At 37.8% G+C, this 21,660-nt stretch overlaps 1 protein-coding gene across 6 annotated transcripts in view; it reads right to left on the bottom strand.

Moving 5' to 3' along the window:
- Positions 1-17,335: 17,335 nt before the first annotated feature.
- lingo1b (leucine rich repeat and Ig domain containing 1b) overlaps positions 17,336-21,660 on the bottom strand; it is a 43,643-nt gene continuing 39,318 nt past the window's right edge. For 5 of the 6 annotated variants that reach the window (XM_053616915.1, XM_053616911.1, XM_053616914.1 and 2 more), the window contains one exon: positions 17,336-21,136. In XM_053616915.1, coding sequence (XP_053472890.1) covers positions 19,280-21,136 — 1,857 coding nt within the window. In that variant the 3' untranslated portion in view covers positions 17,336-19,279. The remainder of the gene's footprint in view (positions 21,137-21,660) is intronic. The other variant, XM_053616916.1, reaches the window with a different exon arrangement.

Consider the following 21,660-nt stretch of genomic DNA (forward strand, 5'->3'; position numbering starts at 1 on the left):
TGGAACACAGGGTAGTGGAAAGCAATAACTAAACAACTAAGTAATGCTAAATGGGTTTACAGTCATAGCTAGTATTACATTTCTTGAATAACATAAAGATGAATTGTTTTTCAGATGAGTGTAGCGCTAGCTCAGCAGTTAAAGCTCTTTACTATTCTCCAAAAAGCTATCAGTTCAAGTCCAATGATTTCCACAGTGCTGCTGTTGAGCCCTTACGCAAAGCCCAACAACCACCAATTTTTCATCTACAGTATATGCCTGCATTAGATGCTGTCTGACATGTAAATTTTTTCCAGATAAAAGTGTCTGCTGCACGAATAAATCTAAATGTAATGAAGAAAAGCTGAAATGCTTTGTTTTACTGCACCGGAGAAGCCTTATGCAATCTGTTTTGGCATCAAAATTTAGAGCAGTTTATCATGTAGATTGTTTCCATCCAAATGTCTAGAACATTTTCAAGACAATTTTGCAGCAAAAAATGTAATGGGTTAAATAAGTATTCTGAGAAATGTGTGACACATACAGTCTCCTGCAAAACTATTGGAATGGCAAGGCCAATTCATTTGTTTGTGATATTTGGGTTTGTGATCAAAAGATGTACATGAGACGGAGTTTAGGATTTCAACTTTTATTTCCTGGAATTTACATCTAGATGTGTTAATCAAGATAAAACATAGAACTTTCTGTATGACCACCCAGTTGGGTGTATGACCACCCAATTGTTAGGTAAGCAAGTATAGGAACAGATAAGTCTTGAAGTAAATTAAAGTAAATAACACATTTGGTTGCATGTCCCTTGGCTTGTAATACCTGCATCAAGCCAGGGACTCACTGACATTACCAAATTGTTGGTTTCTTCAATTATGTTGCTTTTCCAGACTTTTATCACAGCCTCTTTCTTTGCCAGTCTACAACCTTCCACTTTTTCCCCTGATAAAGTCCTTTGTTGAGTTAGCAGTGTGTTTTGGATCGTTGTCTTGCTGCATGATGAAGTTCCTCCCAATTAATTTGGATACATTTCTCTGTAAATTGGCACATAAAATGTTCCTGTAAACTTCTGAATTCATTCTGCTGCCACCATTATGAGTTACATCATCAATAAAGATTAGTGAACCTGTTCCAGAAGCAGCCATGTGAGCTCAAGCCATGACACTACCTCCACCATGCTTGACTGATGAGCTTCTGTGTTTTGGATCATGAGCAGATCATTTCTTTCTCCATACTTTGGCCTTTTCATCACTTTGGTAGAGGTTAATCTTGGTTTCAGAACTTTTGTGGCTCATCTCGGTTTGTATCTTGTTGGTTTGGCCTCTATATTTCTGATCACAAAGTTTTCTTTGAACAGTGGATTGTGATACCTTCAGCCCTGCCCTGTGGAGGTTGTAGGTGATGTCACTAACTGTTGATTTTGGGTTTTTCTTCTCAAAATGTTTCTGTCATCAGCTGTTATTTTCCTTGGCTGACCTAAGGTCGGTTCAGAGCTAACAGGTTCCTTTTCTCAGCTTCAAAATGGCTTGTTTTTCTCCCTGATTCTGATGCTGGCATCTCCTTTTTAACAACAAGTGCAGTCTTCACAGGTGAAACTGAAGGCTAAAACCAAGAGTAGATGTTCAGAGCTATTTTTTGTTTAAACAATCAATCTAACAGGACACACCTGGGTAACAAGAAACACCTGTCAGTAATGTGTTCCAATATTTTTGCTCACCAAAAAATTATATGTTCTATGTCTTTAACACATCACAGTTTATAGTTATTTAATATCATCTAACATCCATCCATCCGTCCATTTTCTGTACCGGTAGTCCTACACAGGTTTGCGGGGAGCCAGGGTCGATGAGGTGCTAACTAATAGAAGGGCACAACCACACACACACTCACACATCCATTCGCACAGTACAGACAATTTAGAGACGCCATTCAGCCTACAATGCATGTCTTTGGTCTGGGGGAGGAAACCGGTGTACCCGGAGGAAACCCCCAAAGTACGGGGAGAACATGCAAGCTCAGCACACGCAGGGCAGAGACAGACATTGAACCCCCAACCATTTATTAACCACTAAACCACCATGCCCCCTTATTATAATTATATAATTATATCATTCACAAAGTCAGCTGTCCTGAAAGTGACAGCTTTACCTCTGGAGGTAACTGGAGACCTTTTTTTTTCCTCACAAAAAAGTTCAATGATATCAACAATTACACACATTTTATTCTATTCATGTGGAGTGTCTGCTATACAAGTCCCTATGTAAGTTGTTACTATAGAAACAATAACATTCCAGAATGAGTGTATTAATATAAGCCTGTGATTTGCAGTAAACACTACTAGCAGAGCTGCTGATGGAGAAAAGTAATCAAATCAAAGTTAATGAGAATTAACAATAGCGCTGCAGTATAAGATTACATAATAGTCACAGAAAGACCAGAATACATATGAGTACCTCAACGTTTATTATTTAAAAAAATATCTGTTAAAAAAATATCAGCCTTTATTGATGTGCCAAATTTCCACATTAGGCCTGAGCCACACTACAAGATTTATACAATGTTGAATCAATGAGCAAGCCAAAATATAATAACAGTTTTTGTCCTGGATTATCCTTCATTCATCAAACCCCAGAAGAATACATGACAAATGTTTAGGTCATATTTACAGATGAAGGTCACAACCAATGATCCTGATCTTGCATAATTGCTTGTGAACAAATATGACCTCTGATCAAACAAAACAAACATGACAGATGACAGTTCAGCTCAGCTGTCATTGGTTATTGGACTTTCATGCATGGCATCAAGATTTTCACACAAGACAGTCAGTGTCCCCTTTCATACACATTACAGGGTGTTGAGTTGTAATACTGAACGTGTTAAATATTTACGGGGCCAGGACTGCACTGTGAGTAGATCAGAGTTTAAATTGGATTTTACAAACCCCACACCACACAGTCATCCAGGAAGGTAAATGTTTAAGACCAGTCTAAAATTGGGACAATCTTCAGAATCGGCTTCAAAACTGGGCCAGATTATCCTATAGTGTCAAATCAGGTATAAGGGACATTTTTACATATATACACTCTAAAAAACACTGGGTTAAAAACAACCAGAATTGGCTTATTTTTAGCCCAACAGCTGGGTAAATAGAAGACAATATTTGGCCTAAACTAACCCATCCAGTTGGGTTGTTAATTTAAACCCCAAGGATAGTTTAGTTTTTACAAAAACACTGGGTTCATTTTATTTCATAAATGGGTTAATATTTTCAGGGTTATTTTTACCCTTTGAAAATGTCAAATATACCACATTATAAACAAATATGTCAACATGGTATCTCCTTTATTTATACACAAGAAGGTGTTCCAAAATGTATGTCTAGAGCTGCTAAAGTGATGTTTATATATAGACTTTGAAGTAAACAACTCAAATAATTCATATATTTAAGATGAAAACGTCAGATTTTGATCAAAGGAGAAGTTTAAAACATCCACAAAAAAAAAAAACAACTGAGCTACCAACTTACGATCCAGTGGGCATTGCAAACAATTAAGCCAAAGCTAAAGAAGATAGCGGTGCATGTCATGTAAACTGGACTGTTTCGCATTTTTGGACTGTATCACACATTTTTTCTTTTTCTAGTGTACAGTAATGGTTTAATGGATAAGTATATTTATTTGAACCTTCACTCAATCATGTGTTAATTTTTAACACACCTGCGGAGCTAGTTAAGGACAACACTTTTTGTGTTGCTTTTAACACAAACAGTGTGTTAGTACATTTTACACATGCTGTATGTTAAACATTTCCACACAAAGATGTGTTAAAAAATAACACAGAAATAACACAGATGTGTTGTTTATATCTTGTTCCCTACAATTATCCTAAAATGCTATTTGTTTGTGTGCTAAAATTCTACTAAAAAGATCATAAAATACACAAACAACTGCATGAAATTCAGGTGACATTTATTGAAGTCATTAAAACATCTGACAGATGTAAAAATTGGAGTTGATGCATCTTCTTACAAATCTCCCTGCCATCTGGGAAGACAAGAGACCCACTTCCTTCCATTTGAAAAGCTGTAAAAGAGCAAAAAAAAAAAAGTGCTGGTTAGTTGTTAGCTACAAAATATGGACAAATGCCTTTGGGCTTTAACTGAGAAATTGCGTTACAGGATCCCGAATTGTGTAATTTTGGAAATGTGGCCTCCACTCTCCTAATGAACAAAATGGCGCTGTAGACTCACCAAGAAAATCTAGCTAACTTGCGAATATTAATATATATTTATTTTTACAGAGATAGTGGAAAACATTACAACCTACTATAACCCTATCCATTCTTTTTGTCATGTTAAGCTTGTGAAGAAATTTTGGCTTCGACATTACTGAGTTAGCTAAGTTCCGTTAGCCACTGACTGTCGGCACCTGTTACCCAGCATTAACATGCCCCAACCCAACCCCTTTAACCCCAGCCCTAACCCAACCTCCTAATGCTGAAAACTACAGCTGGCCTTGTCCAAAACACTTGTTAAATGTAAGAAACATTAACCCACTCTCTGTATTACATCATGGTGAATAGCTGTAATGCTACGTTATCGTTAACTTTCAAAAAGGTAATGGGAATATCTAACATTACCGTGAGCTGTATGCTAAAGTAATGTTATCAACTCAGGTGAGCGTCTAGGTTAACATCACTCATCCCTACTGGTGACAAAATCCAGCTAGGTAACCCTAACTCACAGCCTCAGATAAGATGCAGACCCAGAGAATTATAGAACAACCTCAGTCTATATTTCACAGCAAACATAAACATATGACACTAGTAGTGTATCACTAACACTGAGGAAGCAGTACATGACATTCACTCTTGAAGCCGTAGCAATAGGTAAAGTTAATTATCATGGACTGAGTTACTGTTTTCCAATGAATACATTTTCAAGAGCTCCATGCCAAAATATCACAAACTCGGCCAGGCATTTTCAGAAGCATTAACGCTAAATAGTCATGAACGCTAACTTACCTGTGGTCATTTGGTTTCCTTGCCTCAGGACTCAGACTCCGCGGTCACACTCAAAAGGTCAATGCAAAGAACATTCACTTTGAGGCAAGTTTAGAGATGGATGATGATGTCAGCAGCACAATCGTGATTGGACAATAATTTAACACATGTTGTGTTGGTCACTTGCGTAGAATGTTTTCTTTTTGTAACACATTTATTAGATCATTTAAAACATGTTGAAATAGTAATGACACAAAAAGTGTGCAGGATATTAACACATCCTTTCTGAGTGTGTTCCTCCAAATAAATCCATCAGTCTGTCCGCGTGAAAACTGCTTCCTCCACCTGAGGCGAATTCAAACAGTCCGAATTCAAACACTGAGTTTATTTGACCCAAGGAGCTGGGCTGATGTGTCGGAGTGGGGAAGGGGTGCATTGATTCAACTGTCAGAGAAAATGACCCATCCACTAACCCAGCAGTTGGGTTACACAAAACTACCCCAAAACTACCCAAGACTGAGAAAATAACCCAATTAAATGACCCAGAATGCTCAACCCAGTATAGAAAAAATAACCTAGCATTTTTTAGAGTGTAGGTGTAATATTTCCATTTCCATTTAGGCCTTCATGTGCAACAAACAGTTGCTTTGAGCTCGAAAGAGAAAAGTGGTACAATTTAAAAACTGAAAACCGTTATTGAAAGTTGTTATGAAATGCTGACTGAATGGAGAGTGTGTTTCAGACGTCTGAGAGGCTTTAATGAGTTTTGTCCCTGCTATGTAGTTCAGCTCATCAAACTGATGCTGTATGTCTACTGCTCACAGCAGAGGCCAATCTGTGTGCCAATTATTACTCAGCATCACTGCTTCCCAATTCGTCAACAGATTACGAGTCGGAGAAAGATGTTTCGTCAGTGCATCACTGAACATGAATGATCCGACACTGTTCGAGTTGCGTAAAGGCTCAGTCGTAAACGATGCATTGAAGAGGCATGCAGGTTCACATCACGTTATGTTGTGTTGTGGGCGACGCCTACATTATGGGACTGGCTTTTAGTGGAGTGACTCTGTTGTGAGTCTCTTCACATGAAGTGCTGCCAGCTTTTCACAGTGAATATAATAAATAGCTCTACTTGATCCCACAATACTGGGTCACTTATAATAATTCTCTCACTCACTATAAGCAGTTCTACCCTACCTTTTTATAACAGCAGCATCTGGGTAATGGGAGGGTAATTTACTTACATTATGCTCTGCTTATTCAAGGTTGTGTTTATTACGTTGTAGTTTTATTAGCATTTCATCATATTTTTTATGATAAGCTATAATGGAGTAGACTAATTTCATTGAGGTTCATCAGGAATGCAAAGTTGCATTTTTATTATGGGAAAGAACTCTCTCTTGTGGATACATAACATACGATTTAATTCTACATGGCACAGTCGGATGTTTAGCCTTTACCTCTGATCATGTTAAGGCATATCACAATGGGAGGTCTGAGAAATGGAATAAGCTACAAAGGAAAGAAGGCATATGCAGTATTTGCCTTGCTGTAGTACTGAAAATCAATGATGGGGAAAAGGCCTATCTACTAATGTGAGACATTCAAAAGATTTATGTTGTTACATTCTGAGGTGATCAAAGACCTGTACTCATTGTTACATACTGTATAGTACTATTTTTACTGCAAGTAAATCTTCATTTGTATTTCAATGTACTATTTTGTGCATTGGGTAGCATTTACACATCCCTGGTTCAATGGTAAGCTTGGTTCTCAGTGTTCCCAGGATAGGCCTGACCAGAATAAAGCAGTTACTGAAGATGAATGAATGAATGTACTATTGCTTGTACCACTCATGAGTAACCCCAACCAGTGGATTAAATTATGGCTCATTCTGGTATGATACAATATGATCTTGCACTTGTCTATGGTCACTTGGTATAAATTTAGTTTTGCCATCCATTAATATTGGCCATTGGCACAGTTGGTAAATATAACAATTCCTTAGATTTACATGCCATTTTTCTAGAAAGCATTTTACATTGAATGGGGGGGGGGGGGTCTCCTCAAACCACCACCAGTGTGTAGCATCCACCTAGAATATGCGATGGCAGATATAGTGCGTCAGAACGCCCACCACACACCAACTATTGGTGGAGAGGAGAGGAGAGTGATGTAGCCAATTCAGGAATGGAGATTATTAGGAGATCATGATAGATAAGAGCCAATGGGGGAGTTTCACCAGAACACTAGGGATATACCCTAACTCTTTTTACAAGAAGTGTCCTGGGATTTTTAATGACCACAGTGAGTCAGGACCTTGGTTTAAGGTCTCACCTGAAAGACGTTGCTGTTTTTACAGTATAGTGTCCCCATCATTATACTGTGGCAGTAGGACCCACACAGACCACAGGGTGAGCACCCCCTGCTGGCCTCATTTATACCACTTGCAGCAGCAACCATAGTTTTCCTCAGGAGGTCTCCCATCCAGGTACTGGCCAGGCTCAACCCTGCTTAGCTTCAGTGGGAAACCAGGCAAGAGCTGCAGGGTGATATGAGTCTGGCAATATGATCAAAGAAGGCTATAAAAAATTGCCCATCACTCTGATGACAACAGTTTGATCCTGAACCATGTGTCAAATGCTGGCTTTCTGCAAAACAAATGAGGAGGGAAAACTACACTCAATGGCCAAACCATGCTGACATACAACGCCCTCCACTAATATTGGCACCCTTGGTAAATATGAGCAAAGAAGGCTGTGAAAAATTGTCTTTATTGTTTAATCTTTTTTTCTTTTGATCAAAGAATTCACAAAAATACTCTTTGCACCATTTTATTCAATACTTTGTGCCACCTCCCTTTGCCAGGATAACAGTTCTGAGTCTTCTCCTATAATGCCTGATGAGGTTGGAGAATACATGGCAAGGGATCTGAGACCATTCCGCCATACAGAATCTCTCCAGATCCTTCAAATAACTAGGTCCACGCTGGTGGACTCTCCTGTTCAGTTCACCTGAAAAGGTTTTCTATGGGTATCTATGGGGACTGGGATGGCCATGGCAGGACCTTGATTTTGTGGTCAGTAAACCATTTCTGTGTTGATTTTGATGTATGTTTTCGATCATTGTCCTGTTGAAAGATCCAACCATGGCCCATATTGGCATATTGCCATACTGGCAGAAGCAGTCAGGATTTCATTTAATATTTGTTGATATTTTGTGCCCTGCGATGGACTGGCACCCTGTCCGGGGTGTACCCCGCCTTGTGCCCGATGCTCCCTGGGATTGGCTCCAGGTTCCCCCACGACCCTGAAGAAGGTGTAAGCGGTAGAAGATGGATGGATGGATGGATTTGTTGATATTTGAGTCCATGATGCCATGTATCCTAACAAAATGTCCAGGTCCTCTGGCAGAAAAACAGCCCAAAACATTAAAGCGCTACCACCATATTGAACCGTGGGCATGAAGTACTTTTCCATATGGCTACCTCTCTGTGTGTGTCAAACCACTGGTGTTTATTGGCAAAAAGCACTATTTTGGTTTCATCTGACCATAGAACCTGATCCCATTTGAAGTTCCAGTAGTGTCTGGCAAACTGAAGACGCTTGAGTTTGTTTTTGGATGAGAGTAGAGGCTTTTTTCTTGAAACCCTTCCAAACAACTTGTGGTGATGTAGGTGACTTCGGATTGTAGTTTTGGAGACTTTCTGTCCCAAGACGCAACCAACTTCTGCAATTCTCCAGCTGTGATCCTTGGAGATTTTTTGGCCACTCGAACCATCCTCTTCACAGTGTGTTGAGACAATACAGACACACGTCCAATTCCAGGTTGATTCATAACATTTCCAGTTGACCGGAACTTCCTACTTATTGCCCTGATGGTGGAAATGGGCATTTTCAATGCGTGTGCTATTTCCTTATAGCCATTTCCCATTTTGTGAAGCTCAACAACCTTTTGCTGCACATCACAGCTATATTCCTTGGTGTAACAGATTGTTATGAATGACTAAGGGAATTTGGCCTACGTGTTACCTCATATTTATACCCCTGTGAAACAGGACATCAAAAAATGTACAAAAAGATTTAAAATATCAACAGTCATGTACGTCAAATATATTTTTCTCATATGAACTCATAGGGGTAAAAATAATTGTTGCACACCTATATTTAACAAAGACATATATATATATATATATATATATATATATATATATATACTTTTTTTTTTTTTTTTGGATAAACCTGTGTTGTGTTTGCAATTTAATTATATCCATGAGAGCAGAGTATTTTTGTGAATTCTTCGAACAAAAGATCAAAAGATTGAAAAATAAAGACAATTTTTCACAGTCTTCTTTGCTCATATTTTCCAAGGGTGCCAATATTAGTGGAGGGTGCTGTATTTCAGCATGACTTCGACACTGAGTGTAGTTTTGCCTCCTCCTCTGTTTTGCAGAAAGCCAGTTTTTGACACATGGTTCAGGATCAAACTGTTCAAGTGATGGGCCCTCTGTGCTGATCCTGATCAAGTCTTCAAAGGTTGAATTGTGTACTTTTGACTTTATCCTGTTTTGAGCTGAAAAGCCACATTCACACTGAGTAGCCAAAATTGGAAGGACAAGCGATATCTCAACTAGATGCATTCTGCTCAAAGCACATGCTGTGTGCTGTGCACACATCCAGTCAATTTTTCTTCATTAGTAATATCTGAGAGGTAAATTTGGTGAAAGGCAGATCTTCACATGCAATTATATATATATATATATATATATATATATATATATATATATATATATATATATATATACAGGTGGCGTTAAATTTTATTTTTAGCCCCTTCCATTCGATCCCATCATGTACAACCCTAATTCCAAAAATGTTGGGACACTGTGTAAAATGTAAATAAATGTAAATAAAAACAGAATGCAATGATTTGCTAATCTCATAAACCCACATGTTACTCACAATAGAACATAGAAAACATATCAAATGTTTAAACTGAGTAAATGTAGCATTTTAAGAAAAAAAAGAAGGTAATTTTGAATTTGATGGCCGCAACACATCTCCAAAAAGTTGAAATGGGGGCAACAAAAAAACATGCAGAGTTTGTATGTTCTCCCTTGGAGTTTCCTCCAAGTACTCCGGTTTCCTCCCCAGTTCAAAGACATGCATGGTAGGCTGATTGGCATGTCTAAAGTGTATGAATGGCTGTGTGATTGTGTGTATGATTGTGCCCCTTGCTCCCTGGGATAGGCTCCAGGTTCCCTGTGACCCTGTAGATAAGTGGTGTAGAAAATGGATGGATGGATGGATGGATGGATTGATGTAACAGATTACTGTTACCAGTTTTTTCTATCCTGATTACATAACGCTCAATTGTACACTCAAACACACTGAGAAAATAAAATACACATGCTTGTTTAATTTTCTATGTTCATTGCTTTCTTGCCAAAACTCCAGGCTATTTATCACATGGCTGCCATGCTGTTGTATGTTTCAAACACTGGTGACTGGCTCTGTTTAGAATAACTTCGGGTGACAGCACGTCTCCTCACTAAGCCTCAAAAGGATAAATACGAGCCGCCTTTCCAATTATAAAAGTGTCTTTAAAATTCCTAAATGTGTCTGATTTAGAACTGCAAAGCTGTCAGTTCAGTTTCACATGTTGTCTGTGTTTTGTGAATATTTATGACTCATGGATTCAGTTGTTATGGTGTATAATAATATTTATTAGGCTGTTTACTGTGCTTTCTTTTTATGTGACATGTTTTGTATGGTATAATGTATTATCCATTGGTGTAAAGTTTTCTAATTGTACTTAGCAGTACAAGGAAACTGTAAGTTATGACATTAAAAAATTGGAGGAGTTTGAATGTGAATCCATCTTTGAGTGTATATTATATGTACAGTATGTGGGTACTCAGTGGCAGAAACTGTCAGCAGATTGAGTATGTAGCTTCAGCAGAAGACTTTAAACTGAGATATACACAGTATGGGGTGCTGAGCTTTTCAACAACATGAAATGAAACCTACCTGCTTTGTCACTCACAGTGTATCCCATGTGCAAAGTACTGAATAATGTAGGATATTTCTAAAATGGAGGGGAAAAAAAATCCCACCCTCTCCCATGACAGTATGGGTGATAAAAGGGAGAATGGCAAGATAGTCCCTTTAAGGAGTATACTATACAAGTATATTCTTTCAGTTAAAACACACTAATAGGTTCCTTAGTCCTTGTGTGTGTGTGTGTGTGTTTGCAGCACTGTGTTATACATTAAGATACCATGCCCCTTATTCTAAATGATTCCTTTATTCTAACATTGATTATGTTTTGTGTTCCAGTTTTAGCAGTTCAGCCTGTGTAAAACACAATCAATACCATATTTATTTTTCCGATACTAGTATTTTTTTTTTTTTATCAATTGGCCTGCCACCAATATTCTCACAATATCTTTTTTTACTTTAAACCTGGCTGCTGATTGTGGCAGTATATTGCGTTGCGGTGTTGTTTAGATTGAACACATACATCACTGAGTTATAGAGAAACCTGGGCCAGTAAGATATTGAAACCAAAATGCAAAACTACTTTCAGATAATGTAACATTACCAAGTGGAAAGCTGTTTTAGATCTGACTGTAACAGACGTAAAAGGTCTCAAGTTGCCCTGAAAGCCTCAGGCTGTGGAAGTAATTGTGCACAATTTTGTGATTTGATTAATTTAGAAAATGGAATTTATGTTAATTATTTGTATGCAGTGCGGTAAGAATGCTTTCCAACTTCATGCAATAATAATAAATTAGCCGTGATTGAATATATATATATATATATATATATATATATATATATATATATATATATATATATATATATATATGTATGACACATTCCTTTCTGTTCCTTTTATGCTCGCAATGGATTCGATATTCTGAAAATGTCTTCAGTGAAAAATACAGAGCTACAGTTTAGTAATAATGTACAGAGGATTCAACATCAATTACAGGCTTGAGACGAAATGAAAAAGTGTTTTCTCTTTGCAATTATCTGGATTTTTGCATCAGTGCCTCCTAAAATGTAATCTGAACTTCACATACATATTTACCAGCACCATAGCTATATAGAATATGGTTTTAAAAGCAAGATAGCACTTATATTTAATACAATCTCTCTTTTTGTTGTGAAAAGCAGGAACCCATACCTGTGTGCTCGTTATATGGCACAACCGATTACAACACCTGAGTCTAATTAGCCTCTCTTCAAGAGCTTGTTATCCTATAGCAGTGATCACCAGTCTTATTTCTGAACTTGATTCACATGCATGCATTATTGAAATCATTTTCAATGCAAGCATTTTGTTTGTAACATTATATGTCCAAATGTTTGTGGACACCTGACTATCACACCCATACATGGGTGTGATAATTCTTTCCCAAACTTTCCCAAACTGTTGCCACATATTTGGAAGCACACAATTGTATAGAATGTCTTTGTGTGCTGTAGCTTTACAATTTCCCTTCACTGGAACTAAGGGGCTCAAATGTGCTCCAGTATGAAAATACCCCTGTGCAAAGGAGAAAAGGAGCACACACACACACACACACACACACACACACACACAGACACATACACACACACACACACACACACACACACACACAGATTCCTTTTACAGGAAAGATTTAAAAGATTTATTCCTCTCTGAGGATATGATGGAATGCAGGAGTGACACATTGCAGCACTGCTCTCCAGAGTCTTCACTTAGTTACTCCGCTAAATGTGGCAAAATTCCACATTACAGATTGTTAATATCCAGCACTCAGGTTTCTTTAAAAATGCATGTAGGTCAATAAACTCAATGCTCTATTTCCTACTGAATCTCCAGGGAACTGAGTGTCAGGCATGATACAAAATGTGCAAGTGAAAAGAATATGGTGAATATTACACTCTACAAAAAAGTGTTCTTCAGTACAAAAGTCCTGAACTGAAAGCTATGATCAAAGATATTGAAATGTTATGCAATTATTTTGACTAATATATCATATTTTGACTTAATAACTAGTTGTTTCAAGATATTGTTATTTCTGCTTAATATCTCATTATCATAATCAACAACACCACAGTATCTATCATCAGTAAGAATAATTTATTTATCTAAATTTTTTATATTATTCGTTAATATTATCTTATGGGTGGTGCAGTGAGTAGCATTACTGCATCTCAGCTCCAGGGTCCATGAAGCGTTTAGTATGTTTTCCCCATGTTCATGTGGGTTTCCTCTGGGTTCTCTGCTTTCCTTCACTGTCCAAAAAACATGCAGATAGGTGGATTGGCTACACTAGATTGCCCCTAGGTGTGAATGAATAGGTAAACCTGTTCTAATGTGTTCTTTCAAATAAGGAATCATTCCGATGTAGAGCATAAATCGAACTATTAAATGTCCTTTCAGAGGGACAACCAAAGAACCCTTGATGAATTTAAACCTGTAGGGCTCCACCATTAATCATATTTTAATCATGATGACAATTTTTGGCTTCGTTTCTCAATTAATTAAACATAATCGACTGAGATATTTATGGGCTGTGCTAAAGTTATCTAATGGGCTATCGATTTTTATCAGCTCTGCTGCGTTTAATCACAAGCTTCCTGTTCATGTTTCAAATGTCTGACCAAGGGTCCCAACATGCTCAAATTAGAGACTTTCACATTTTACAGCTGCAGTCAAGTGCAAAGGTTTGCATTTTAAGAATAAAAAGTGATATCTTGGGTATCTTCGGTTTTACAGATGTTCCTACACAAATGGATGTGATGTGATTTGATATTCTCATAATTGTGTATTTCAGTTCTGACATTCTCTGCTAGATTGCTTGACAAGTTCTTGCCTATTTTCTTGACATACATATCTGTGTTCAAACTCAGCCACATGTCATGCACTGTCTCCTTCAGATCAAGTCTGCAGACCAAGAATATCAATATTTTTGTAGGTAAATTGCAAAATAGAGCCCCCCCCCCCCCTTACCATTCACATAAACCACAGAAGGTGCAAACTTTAGCCTTTGACTATACACAGGTGAAATTAGAGTACATATTTGCAAAGATATTCTTAATTAATGTGACCAATATATATAGATTTTTTTTATATCTGAAGGAATACAGGTTTATAATGTTCATGTTGAAGAAAATGCTTCTATTATAACTCAACAATGTTCTATTGAGTTATAATAATAACATGCAATAAAGCAAGTTTGCCTCCACTCTGTGTGCATGGAGTTTGCATTTTCTCTCCGTGCTCCGGGGGATTTCTCTGTGTACTCCTTCAAAGACATGCATTGTAGGTTGATTGCCATTCCCAAATTATCCATAGTGTGTGAATGTGTGTGCAGTGGTGCCCTGTAATGGGTTGGCACCCCGTCCCTAGTGTTCCCCGCCCTGAGTTCCCTGGGATAGGCTCCAGGTTCCCCCATGTCCCTGTGTAGGATAAGCAGTATGGAAAATGGATGGATAGATTTTAGCTGTTATCAAGCAGTCACAGTGATTATTGTCTTGAATTAGCATGTACAGTATATGTTGATCATTTATTAGGTGGGATGCACCTTTTGTTCACTCTCTCTCTCTCTCTCTCTCTCTCTCTCTCTCTCTATGTATGTGATGAGTGGTTGAGAGAGCACACAGTCTGTGGCTTGATGCTTCACTTCCTCCCTCATTAAAGTCCAGCACTCCCCCTTAGCTATTATGTTTGCACAGTATTAAAAGGCCAGCTGTTTATGACTCACCTACAATAGTGTGAGAAGGTAATTATAATAACACAGCAAAGAAAAAAAAAAACAACACTGTTTTGAGGCTCTTTCCCTAATGTACCTACTGATATTTGAGAAAGACTTACAGACCTAGCTTATTTTTGTCTGTGTTCCTAATTGGAGCACAGCTTTGGTTCTGCCCTGTTGTAGTGGACTTCAGAGCCTTTCATTTCTAAAACACCTGGTCATAATAGATACAGACATATGAATACATACATTTGTGCAGATACAATTTGTTCGAAATCTGTCCACCAAACCGACATCTGCACCTCTGTTCCACTGAATAAAACTGTCTGAACTGAATCAGTAAAGAGTGCTCACTTGAGCAGAGTGTTAATAATATCTTTCACACTGTTGTAGCTGGAGGCAACAGGGAGGCAACTAGCACTTTGTGTCGAATCACCCAGGAAACCAATTTGCTTGAGCAAACTGAGATATATAAGTTATATACAAGATAAATGCTGTTGATGAAAGCCATTTCCAGTCTTAGGACAAATTGTTCAGTGCATCCTGCCTTTATTTATGGACAAATGTAGCCAGTAGCTTACAAGTCCATGTATTTATTTAGAAGACTCTTTTATTTTAAATGACTTCTGAAGGAAGCAGAATCTCATTCAAACACAGACATAAGAGTTGAGGGTCAGCCATGGACCTGGATTTGAAACTCACAACCATGTGATTACACAGAACCATACACTCTCAGAAATAAAGGTACTAATATGTACCTTTCCTTGTTGTTGGGGTGGTATCTTCAATGGTACACATTTTGTACTTTAATGTGTATGTTTTGCCTAAAAACTTGCATGCAGCTTACATTTAAAGCCTTGCCATAAAAACCAATCACAGTCCATTTATGTATTTGAAATAATTTTTCTAAAGGCTTTGAGGGCACCACCCCAGCAACAAGGAAAGGTACTATTTTTTTCTAACCTGAGCTGAAACTAACGAGATGATAGCTCTTGGTCAATATAATTAAATGGCTTATATACAAATATATATAATTTTTAATGGAAGTGATAGACAGAGATGTTTCATGTTTATTTGTATAATCAGAGCTTTTAGCCTATACTAAAAAAAAAATGCTGGGTTATTTTTTCTACCCAAACGCTGGGTTGAGCATTTTGGGTCATTTAATTGGGTTTTTTTTCTCAGTCTTGGGTAGTTTGTGTAGTTTTGTGTAACCCAACTGCTGGGTTAGTGGCTGGGTCATTTTCACTGACAGCTGAATCAATGCACCCCTCCCCCACCCCGATGCCTCAGCCCAGCTCCTTGGGTCAAATAAACTCGCCTAAGGTGGAGGTAGTGGCTTTCACACGGACAGATTGTTAGATTTATTTGGAGGTTCGTCTCAATATATTTATCCATAAAACCATTACTATACACTAGAAAAAGATACTATGTGAGATAACAGTCCAGTTTACATGACATTAAATGCACGGCTATCTTCGTTAGCTTTGGCTTAATTGTTTGTAATGGCCACTGGATCGTAAGTTGGTTACTCAGTTTTTTTCAATGTTTTAAACATGTCCTTTGATTAAAATCTGATGTTTTCGTCTTAAATATATGACATATTTGAGAAATTTATTACAAATATACATATAAAAACCACTTTAGCAGCTCCACTAATATATTTCTGAACATACGTATCTGAATACATTTCTTAATTCTTATCTGGTAGATTTCTCCAAAAAAAAAACAACAAAAAAAAAGGTGAGAAAGGTGTAGTAAACAGTCACTGACTAACTGCTTAGCCGTTAGTACTATGTCTGTTCTGCTTCAACGGACGACACAATCATTAACTCCGGAAATAACACCATCCAGTTTTATTAATAAGGTAGTCAAATTCATTCCATGCAGGAAGTTAGTTCATTTCAAAGGTCTCCTAATAGGCAGCTAATAACAGGATGGTGCTACCTCCTCAATTAACAATGGGTCATCCATGAGAGCATCAACTCCATTAACGTTAGCTGCCTATTAAAAAGGCTTTTAAGTATTATCGTTATAACTGGGCTTGGAGGTCAGGTGCACGTACAGCAGTCTTTAAACGTGAACAAGCTTTCTCACAGAATGTATTTGGTTACCATATAAGCTTTTCAGGATGGTGCAGTTTAATTCACATTTAAAGCAAATATTTACATGCTTTAACTGACATGCTTTAAACATTGATGTTTCACAGGTTTGTTTGGGTTTTTTTTGTTTTTTTTTGCCTGAATTATTTTCCATTGTTTCACCATTCCATTTTCGTTTTGGCTATAAAATATCTTACTTCCGATACCATGATACAACGAGACAAACCGGCGACAGTGTAACAACATTAATAATTAATGTGAATCTATTCTAGCTTTGACCTAATTATTGGATTCATTCAAACCATGATGCCACTGCACATCTTTCCATATTTCACAGCACAATAGGAATTACTTGTATATGTACAAGCAATATCAATCCAATAACATTAAACATTAATGAGGATGTAAATCCATAGGTCATGATGTATGATGGTGAGACACATATCATTTCTTTAATTATAAACACATCCCAATACAACATACCTTAAAAAAGGAATCATTTGGAATATTATTTTCTCTCTTACCGTGACTAAACTAGGTCATCTTTCATTTGTGAATTAACATTTGCAAAATATAATACCCTTAAACATATTTTTGAAGTATTTCCAGTGCAATAACTTGCATCAGTCACATCACCTCAAAACTTCAATCTATAATGTATTACAAATGTTTTTAGATTTTTCTTATTATATAATTTCGTATATGTTCAGCATTATGTTTAGCTGGATAATTTTGTTAACGCTCATTAGTAACAAATTAATGAATCAGCTTATTTAGGTCAAATGTTCAGACAATTACTACATTTAAAAGAACAAAGCTTTTAGTCATGAAGAGGATGTAATCAGGATCAAACAGACTAAGGATTTATTGTCTTTAGGCCGGGGGTTTAAAAAAAGTCTGCCATTTAGAATTATTTCAAAATATTTATAATATGTTTGACCCTAACTCTGAATGAATCACTTAATATAAGTTAAATATACAGAATATATCAATACATTTACAACTAAGAGATTGATGACTCTTAAACATACAACGGAAAAAAAATCTGTCCATCCTTTATTCAAGTTATTCATAGAACTAGACTATTCACAATTCTTATCAGTAATGACTGCATTCAGTGGGCGTATGCAGCATTTACCTAGCCTTTAGTTTCTTTCGAGCATTTGCATGCATGATAATCCCCCTGCTCTCTCTGACTTCCAGGGTCTGAACTCTGAACTTTAAGCCAAGGTTGATTAGACATTTCAATTTCACAGCTATTATCATTTATGACATGTTCATATCCGAATGAGCGTTTGCACAGAAAAGACCTTTTCAGTAAATGTCGAATGACAATGGTAGTGAACTGGATCATAAGAATTTGTGCAGTTGTGCCAATAATATTTCTATTATCTCAAGCACTTTTGTATAGTTGACTCACAACTGAACTGTGAAAGTAAAAATGGACACTGGAGTAGAAAACGTTAACATTTTAATGTTTTTAAAGTCTGGCATTGTTTCAGAGGCAAGGGTATATGAACACATTTACCCTCAGAGAACTACCTGCCTTTTGAACATGAATTATGTTTTAATAAATGGTAAATTAATTATTAAGGGATATGATGAATATGAGAAATGATTAAAAATGTGCTGTTAAAAAACTTGATCTTCAGATGACGATAGAGATTTCTCATGAGATTTATGTCAGATATGAATATATCAGTGTGAACACCACAAACATCTTTAATGGCTTCACCACACATTCACACCAAATGGCTTTAAGTTCAAAGCTACATTTGGCTTAGAGATACTAGGCTTATATCTGGCATCAAAATTAAATTTATTCCATCCATTCAAAGGACGGCATATTTCAGGATTAACACTTGACATTTACAATATGGATGATTGTCAAGCATAATCATTAATTAACTGTAAATAAAAAAAATGTATATGCCTTATAAAAACTTGGCAATGAACATTTACAGAAATTTTATCAGACACGTGTACAATTTACAATGTGTCCTAACCATGTAAGTACATCACAAGAATTCCAGTATGCTTAACCCATGAATATGATTTCGCAATCCTTTAATTACTATATTCCCACGTACATAGAAAGAATTATGTACAAAAAAAAAGACAAAAGGCAGAGACAAAGACAAGAATGGATTAAAACTGGCCCTCTGTTTTCTGGCTTTGAAATAATTGGAGTCAGGCTGACTCATGTTCATGTGTTACCAAAATAAAAGCAGAACTTCAGGTCCCACGAAATTCATTCTGACTTTGAAGGAACAATCCCCATAGGTCTGAGCTGTGTATTTGGAAAAATGCTTTAGTTTAGCTATTGTTTCTTCCATCAATTACACAAGGGAAACAAAGATAGCTTTTCTCTCACATCTCAAGGTAAATCTCTTGCCAGGGATTTTGCTCACATCAACTGAGGATTCGACTTTTACATCATTTTCATTCTGATTTTATGGGTTTCCTCAGTTGGACTGGTCTGCCCCTCTACTCTACGTGGCACATACTCAATTTCGATGTTTGGCTTGGCGTTACCTTTCCCCCGACTCCAAAGAAAGAGGAGTACAAGACAAAACAAAACCACTCCAAGGAAAGAAATAAATCCCATTGTAGTAGCAATGATAAGAGTCTTCATATCAAATGGAAATGGGACTGATCTACCAGTCTCATTGGCACCACTTTCATTGGGCTGGTTGGAGATGAAAGCAAATGTCTTATTAGGCTGATGGGGCCAGTTGGGTGAATAACTATGAACATGTAAATGAGCAAGCTTGGTGTCATTTCCCCCTGCATTGGTCGCGATACATGTATATGTGCCATTGTCTTGTATTTGGGCATATCGTACTTCCAGGGTGCCATCCAGAGACACTGACAGACGTCCAACACTTTTGGTGGTGATGAATTGCTTCCGAGGAGACTGCCACATGATCACAGGGGTTGGGTCCCCATCTGCTTGGCATGCAAAACGAACTGTGGTCCCTTCATCCACAAATCTCTGAAGGGGTTTGTGGTCCCGGATCTTAGATTTCTGGCACGTGAAATAATTAGCAGGGAGAATATCTGGGAAATCTTTAAACTCTTTCCCTTGCACAAACTCAGGGGCAGCACAAGATGGCTGCTGCTTGTTGAAATTGAGCCTCCAGCGCCGACGGAAAACCCATAACAAGCGACAGTCACATGCCAAGGGGTTGTCATATAGGGCCAAGGTCTCAAGGTTACCAACTGAGTGAAAGGCAGACTCTTCTAAAGTGCTCAAGCTATTGCTGGAAATGTTGAGAACCTTAAGGTAGTTCAGTCCTCTGAAAGAGTAAGGCTCAATAGTGACCAATCGACCCCCTACTAAGTCAAATACCTGCAGCCTCATCAAGTTGTGCAGTTTGTTGCCCTCCACAATCTCTATGGGATTGAATGAAAAATTGAGAGATCGAAGGTACACAAGGTGCTGGATGGCCACATATGGGATGGCAGTGAGGTTGCAGTGTGTGACACTCAGTGTGGTAATGTTGAGTCCGTGCAGGGACTTATCGGTCAAGGCTTCAAGAAAGGGCCAATTTGTTATCTCTAACACTTTTAGTCGGTAGAGTCTCCTGAAGGAAAAATCCCTAATGAGGTTGACATTAAAATGCCACAACTTGAGTACTAACAGGGTATGGAGATGGCTGAAGGCCTCTGTGGGCACTGAGGTCATGTTGCACCTCTCCATGGTAAGCTGCTCTAAACTATTGAGTCCATGAAAGGCTCTATGAGAGATGAAGACCAGCTCACTATCTCCCACTTCCAGTTCTTTTAGATTGTAAAGGTCCTGAAACATGTAATCCAACAAGATAACTATTTTATTCTCACTTATATCCAGCCTGGTGAGGTTACTCAAACCAGTAAATACACCCAGCTGAATGAGCTTCAGTTTGTTGTTGCGTAGTCCTAACGTCCGTAATCCAAAGAGATTACTGAATGCACCCGTCTCGATGACTGAGATGACATTCTCATTAAGCTGCAGGTCCTCCAGGTGGGGATAGTTGATGAACTCCTCTGGGTTGATGGCTTTCAAACGGTTTTTGCTCAGGTCCAACAGTCGCGTCTCAATAGGGATTCCTTCTGGAAGGGCAACCAGCTTCCTGCGGTGGCACAGCACAGAGCGCTCCTGGGCATTGCACTCACAGCGAGACGGGCATCCTGTGGTGGAACCCGATAGCACAGTGCCCAGCATCAGGATAAGAATGGGCTGCCAGCATGCCACCAGGTAGCTGTGCCCACTCACCACGCCAGCCACCATTCTGCTGGTTACCTGCTGAAACACAAGTCAGAGGTACTTTGTCACACTCATTGAAGGTATGAACCTACAGATAACAGAGAGAGCATTCAGTATTCTTTTTCATACAACATTCTTCCAAAAATATGCAGTTGAATGATCATGCTGATACTCGACTCATCTTACACAGATTACTGCAGAAACACCACAAAAGCCATTTAATTAATGATACCATGGAAATTAAGAACAAAGAAGTAATGAGTATTATTAGTTGGGTTTTCTGCTATTGCGATTGTTTATTTTCTTAAGAGAATTTAGTATGCAGCCAGTTTTTTTTTTCTCCATCAGTGGCTAAATATAAGTCAATCAGAAAAAAAATTGTCATGTTATTTAATGATTATACTTTATAATAATTATATTTTAGAATGATGGATCGCAGTGAACACAGCTACAGCCTCCAGAAATCACAATAGAACACTGGTAAACAGGTTTTAAATATAAAATATTCTTTAGTGCACCACTGAAAAAAGCCCCTGAAGATGACTGTACAGTATGGAAAAATA

Source organism: Ictalurus furcatus, chromosome 27 (genome assembly GCF_023375685.1).
Source record: "Ictalurus furcatus strain D&B chromosome 27, Billie_1.0, whole genome shotgun sequence".
Lineage (NCBI taxonomy): Eukaryota > Metazoa > Chordata > Actinopteri > Siluriformes > Ictaluridae > Ictalurus > Ictalurus furcatus.